Genomic DNA, 6,917 nt, shown 5'->3' with positions numbered 1-6,917 from the left:
GATAATTTCCTTCTAAAAATTTCAAAAACTCGCCGAATAGGGCACTCGCCGAAAAGGGCTCTCGCCGAATAGGGAACTCGCCAAATCGGACTAGTCGAATCGGACTCGCCGAAACGGGCCATTCCGACTGCCATATGCCACTGCTTTCAATAAGTATTTCAAGTCAATAAATGGCAATGTGATATGGCTTCATAATTCAACATCCAGGGTAGTATTTATAATGACAATTAGTCTCTGAATGTGCATCTCACAGCAACAGAACAAAACCATGTATCACAATGTAGCCTAATTGTTGACTTCAAACATTTCAAATGTGAAAGCAACTAAAAGGCTTTGAATAATGCAATAGAACAGCAATGGCATATAGCAATTTAAAGTACGGTAGTTAAGTTTCAATGACATGCTTCCTTATCGTCAGATGTCAATAGCTGGGACCTTATTGTCAACTGCTAATTAGTAATGCAAACGCTCCAAACAGCATCTGCAAACATACTGCTTCATACCAATTAAAGTGACTCCATGTATTGTATATTTACATTATTATATAAGTTTAAGGTGATGTTTTCTTAACAAAACATAGGTGTCTTGGAATACAGCAGTTTTAAACCCACATTGCCCATATCATTCAAATGATGTTGTGTCTTTACTGAAAGCTATGCGAGTTTTATTACTAAGCCTCAATTAATAATACAAGAATTTATATATTCGATTGTAACTCGATTATTTTCCATAAAGGTTGTATATACCTATTATGTGAACAATGACACTGCAAAATATTACATGCGCTTTGGATGCTGATGAGAATGTAGTAATTTGTAATGGAACAAAGTTTGAAGAAACTGATATACTTTCCCCTCAAGACAAGCTTTTTTGGATATACCTTGGCATTTATGTAGTTCTTGTAATTATAGCCGGCTTAATGAGTGGCTTAACAATGGGCTTGCTGTCATTAGATATAATGAGCATCACTGTCCTGTCAACCAGTGGAAAACCACATGAGCAGAAATATGCAAAGAAAATTTTGCCAATAGTTAAGCGCCATCATCTTCTACTTGTTACATTATTGTTAACAAATGCTGCTGCCGTAGAAAGTATGCCACTGTTTCTTGACAAAATATCTAGCCCAGTTATTGCTATAGTTGTTTCTGTCACCGCAGTTCTTATTTTTGGAGAAGTCGTGCCTCAAGCCATAACTACTAGATATGGGCTTGCCATTGGTGCGACACTTTCCCCACTGGTAATTATTCTAATGATTATCACATTGCCAATATCATGGCCAATAGCAAAGCTTTTAGACTGTATTCTTGGATCAGAGAGCGGAACGTTTTTTCGACGAGCTGAGCTGAGTGTACTAGTTGACTTACACAAAAGCAGGGAGGAAGAAAATGAAGATCCTCTCACAGCTGATGAAGCATTGATTATAAAAGGTGCCCTTGCAATGAGAGACAAAACAGTTAAACAAATTTGCACTCCGTTGGAGAGTGTTTTTTCTCTTAATATTGCCAGTACTATGGATAAAGATACAATGGACTTGCTACTGAGCAAAGGCCACTCTCGTGTTCCTGTCTATGATAGCACTGAAGACAAGCTATTAGGCTTACTTCTTATCAAAAACCTTATAAAAATTGACCCAGATGATAACTTACCATTGCGGCAAGTTTTTGATGTCCACAAGCAGCCTTTGTTTAAAATATTTGAAGATGTTGAGTTATACCAAGCATTAAACTTATTTCAAATTGGAAAAAGTCATATGTTTGTGGTAGTTCAAAAACAAGCAAAATCTGATAACATTGTTGGATTCCAGCCACTGCAGTCAACAGATACCATTGTGGGAATATTAACACTGGAAGATGTGATTGAAGAATTGATTCAAGAAGAAATCATAGATGAGACTGATGAATACATTGATGTACACAAGAAAGTAAAGGTAGCTAAAGCGAGAGCTGCTAAATTGTCGGTATCAGTAATGAATATTGATCCTCCAACATCTAGTCAAGTGCCCCATGAAGATAATCTTATTGATGATACACAACCATTGTTGTCCTTGTAATGTGAATCTATGAATTATACTCAATCCATAACGACCTATATACAGTATACACAGGCCTTGCACTGTGCAAACCTATAGTAATGATGATTAATGTAATTTTGATTTTAAACTGTAGGCTAAATGTGTTTAATATTTCTTTGAAATGATAGGTTTGAGAATCCAAATTACCAAAGTGTGATCACTGAATCTCAAATCACAGTAAAACTCTTAGTTTCATGTTAAAAAAAACATTGTTTTTCCTTTTTACCTGATGTTCTTCGAATTTCCAACACCAGTGCGAAAATCTAGCCCATTATTTGTATGGAAACAAGCAAAGTGGCTCAAAACATACATAAATGCAATATTTATCAACAACTACCCAAATTATGAACTTACTGTATACCAGAAATTTTGACTGCTATCTAGCATAGCAGGTCGCCTCCAGTCAAAGTTTAAGCTTGCTCGTCGTCATGGCCTGTGTATATGGGTCGATGGGTCACCAAGACTCTTAAATATAGACATTTAAGAGACAAGACATTTAAATATAACTTGTAAATGCAGAAAGTAGCAAACTGCAGTATCAAGACATTTCCTCTTAGCGCTGCACATGAGCGGCTGCCTATGATAAAGGAAGTAGGCTACTAATACATGTTTTTTTCACTTATTTTGTTGACTTGACAGTAGTTCTCTGAACAAGCCAAAGAAGAAACCTATTTTGTAAATTGGTTGTTATATACTATATGTTATTAGTTATTGTTATAATTAGTTATAGTTATTATTAGTTATATATTTATATATTATTAGTTATTGTTATAACCATTAACCAGGCTAGGCAGCCAATGTACAAACTGTAGGCTTTATAATTATTGAGCATGCGTTCTGGGATGGGAAACCAAACGTAACACAATCCTACAGGTTCGAAGTTTTTGGTAGATACAGTATTATATTTTAAATGATGTTGCTTGTTTGTCATACTGTATCCATTCCGAATGTAGACTATGTTGCTCACTCAAATGCCAAGAAAAATTTTATCAAAGATATTCAACACTATCCAAGTTGTTATTTTGATTGGAGATTAGTTGTGCAAAACTCTGGAAATATAAAATGTTCACATTGTACCTAGATCCGACTTTACTATGAAGACTTGACAATGACATGCCAAACTCTAAATTTATCCTTGATCACTGCTCCAGTTCATTGGGACTGGGTGTGGTAACAATGTCATTGAAAATTGAATTCTAAAATGTTACTCTATGCATATAGTCGAAATGCTTTCAATCGTGTAGTTGAGGTTGCAACATTTAAATGACACTCTCAACGAGTTGACCTTTAGCGTTGGAACCGACAAAACCATCTGAGAACTTTAATTAATTATTATAAATGATGGTGTAACAGGATCCATAAGAAACTTACTTACATCTTCCTTATTTATGCTCTCTCGGGACAGGTACAAGCTTCTTGTGCTGACATTGTGATGTGTATTGTTTACACATTGACATGAAAGCATTTTACACAATAATCTCATATAAAAACAGAGAGAGACTGTTCACCAGGCATTTGGTAATAAAATTAATTTGCGTTCTTCTGGTGACTATTTACTAGGTTACCTCGTGATGTTAAAGATGATAACTAGCGTTTGTATTTCCGACGTTTCGTCAGTCAGCACGACTGACTTTATCAAAGTGGCTAAAACAGGTTAACACAACCTGTTCAGCAACGATGGCACAACACAAAAACATACTGATAAAATGAATAGAGTAAAGCAGCAAGAATCAGAATTAAAACACGCAACAAGATACCTAGAGGTTAAACTAAATGCAGTGAATGCCTAAAACCAGTAGGCTAATGGGTTAGATATGTTGACGACACGTTTTGCATCATCAAAAAAACTGCAGTTAATGATTTTCACAAGCACCTTAACAGCATTTCATCATCCATTCAATTTACCATAGAACATGAAGTCACTGGCACAATTTCATTTTTGGATGTTAAAGTGGTTCGCCATAGCAACAACAAGAAACTAACCACTACCATACACAAAAAACCAACACATACAGACAGATACCTGCAGTTCAACTCATATCACCCCAAGCATCAAAAACTCACAGTGCCAAAACATTGTACAACAGACTGGACACACACATAACGGATGATTCTGAACGTTCACACCACAAGAAAAACATTCACAACACTTTAATGCTCAACGGATTTCCACGAAAACTTGCTTGCATACAGCGACCCAAACCGAAACCTTCGCTTCCTCCTTATAAATCTTTTACTTGTCTTCCTTACATAAGGGGGGTAACCGACAAAATTCAGCATATCCTCAATGGCATAGGAATCAAGGTTGCGATGAAACCCTATCTGACAATAGGTAAATACCTTCCCTCGGCTAAAGACCCCATGAAACAAGGTGAAGTTTCTGGATTGATCTACCAAATTCCGTGTCATGACTGTGATTTAATCTACATTGGACAGACAAAATGTGATCTTAAATCTAGAATCAACGAGCACCAAAGAGCTATTAAATTTCATTGTCCGGAGCACTCCGCTCTTTGCAAACATTCTATAAATTCAGACCATAAAATTACTTGAACCAACGCCACCATTCTTAAAACTGAAAAGGATTATACAAAAAGATTGTTCACAGAAAAATGGTACATAAACCAGAAGGCACAACATGCTCTTAACCAAAAAGATGGTCAGAATTTCCCCTCTGTGTACAAAAAAATTACTTTAACTTTAGCTTCACCTTTTCCATTCTCAGTGCGTCTTCTCTATCATTGTTATTGCTAATCCCATTGTTTTCTGTCTTGTCTGATGTCTTTTCAACGTTTCTTGACAGTGACCCAATAGATAGATAAATTTACGCTGTTGGAAAGTAGCCTACTGGTTTTAGGCATTCACTGCATTTAGTTTAACCTCTAGGTATCTTGTTGCGTGTTTTAATTCTGATCGTTGCTGAACAGGTTGTGTTAACCTGTTTTAGCCACCTTGATAAAGTCAGTCGTGCTGACTGACGAAACGTCGGAAATACAAAAGCTAGTTATCATCTTTAACATCACGAGGTAACCTAGTAAATAGTCACCAGAAGAACGCAAATTAATTTTAATCTCATATAACTTCTCACCCAGCATAGTAATAAATCAACCTTTAGCACTTTAACAAGCACTAAGGGTTGTTTTGGTTGGTCAAGAGAGGTCTACAACACATAATAATATATAACAAGCAGCAGCTGATTTAGAAACAAAATTTGTAAGTAAGCATTGCAATAGAGTATAGATGTCGCAAAAGGTTATCCTAAAATAAATAGGGTTAGTTTACCTGATAAAGTTCTAATAAAACTTCACCTTGTGTTGGTAGATTTTTGAAGAAATATTACATAGCAGCATCAAATCAAACTAAAACCTTTTGCGAAGTCGAGTTTGAAACTATTGTCTTTCCTCTGGTTATTCGGAGTCTTGATTTGATGCTTGATTGGGTCATACCAAAAACTTTGAAAATGGTATCAAACTTGTTCTTTTGTGACAATTACCTGCATGATGTTTGGGAATTAGGACATTCTGTCGCGGCCAACCTGACGCGAGACAACTGACTGCAGTCGACCTGTCGCAAGGACATCTCATGGCGAGACTACTTGACCCGAACTCGACCTTAGCATTGAGCATACCATATTGCTTTCTACAATGTACAGATACTTTTGTTTACCAAAGTTTAATTCCCATGAAAAGTTTTTTCAAGGCACGTGCTCTGACGCAAAAAAAAAAGTTATCCAACTTATATTTGTATCAAGAAAACACACACGAAATGGCTACATCCCTCGACAACGAAATCCATCATTTTTACTGTAAAACTGTAGAAATGACGAATTTTGTTGTCTGGGATTATTATCACATCCTATAGTAGCTAGGTTATAGTTTATATTTAGAGTAACTTTATTATTCATATATCATAAGCATAAAATTGTGTTGAAGATCTATTCTCATATGACCGTACTTCAACGTTGCTGCAGTTTCTGTACTCTAACGTTGAGCAATTTCCAGTCGGTTTATTTATTGTTGTCTGCCATCGCCATGACCTCCGCCACCTTCTTCCAGACCTTGAGCGCCAATTGTGGTTCATTTGTGATCGTCTCCGGAACAGTGAACTGGCACTCCAGTAGGGCATGCTTGTCAGTCTTCTCCACTCTTGCAGTTTCGGCGTATTATGTCTTCTGATCTTTCAGTCTTGTGCTGCCAATATCGGAGATCCGGACGATGCCCGCTGCGAAGCCGGTCTAGTGCCTATCCTGACTTGTTCGTACGTGTCAGTTGTCGTTTTTCGATGCGATCGATCTTTTTTCTCTCTCACCATACATCTCTCGCAAACGTTCGTGCTGTATTGGAGGACCTTGTATCGTTCATTTTGTGACTGCATTTGCAGCCGTGTAGTGCCAGGCCGTTCCATCTTTCTCGTCCTTCAACAACGTTGTTGTATGCTGGGACAGTTTGTGTGTCCAGTTGTGCAAAGTAAAAAACCACAAGTGTGATGTGAGTGATCAATCTCATTAAAAACAGCTGCCTTGAAAGATCAAAACCATTGAATTCAAACAAAACGTGGCTACTGAAGTGTGCGATTAAGATTCCTCATCACGCTCTTGTTAGGACAACAAGATAGGTAAACACACTCGTTATGTGTGGAAACGAAATCGCAAGTTGACGTTTAATGATATTGGTCGCAGATATAAAATTACGGCTTTGTCATTCTCGACATTACTTTGATTTTTCCATTACGCAAGTTACTGTTTTAAAACAATAAAGATTGAATAATGCGGTTGGTGGGTGTATCGCTTTCGACTTCAGTATCAGTATTTGAGCCTTGGGAATGCCAATATATGGTTCTTCTATTA

The 6,917-nt window shown here is 36.9% G+C and overlaps 1 protein-coding gene across 1 annotated transcript; it reads left to right on the top strand.

Moving 5' to 3' along the window:
* The first annotated feature begins 760 nt into the window (after positions 1–760).
* On the top strand, positions 761–2,050 carry LOC145780270 (uncharacterized). The gene has a single exon (XM_082591973.1). The coding sequence runs from the start codon at positions 761–763 to the stop codon at positions 2,048–2,050; it is 1,290 nt and encodes a 429-aa protein (XP_082448099.1).
* Positions 2,051–6,917: the final 4,867 nt, after the last annotated feature.

The sequence above is a fragment of the Aplidium turbinatum genome, chromosome 11 (assembly GCF_918807975.1).
Source record: "Aplidium turbinatum chromosome 11, kaAplTurb1.1, whole genome shotgun sequence".
In the NCBI taxonomy this organism is placed as follows: Eukaryota; Metazoa; Chordata; class Ascidiacea; order Aplousobranchia; family Polyclinidae; genus Aplidium; species Aplidium turbinatum.
Note: the sequence above shows the minus strand (reverse complement) of the source record. Positions and strands in the feature narration are given on the sequence as shown.

Excerpts from the sequence above, each read along its gene's own strand:
- LOC145780270 (XM_082591973.1), top strand. The coding sequence starts at position 761 with ATGACACTGCAAAATATTACATGCGCTTTGGATGCTGATGAGAATGTA.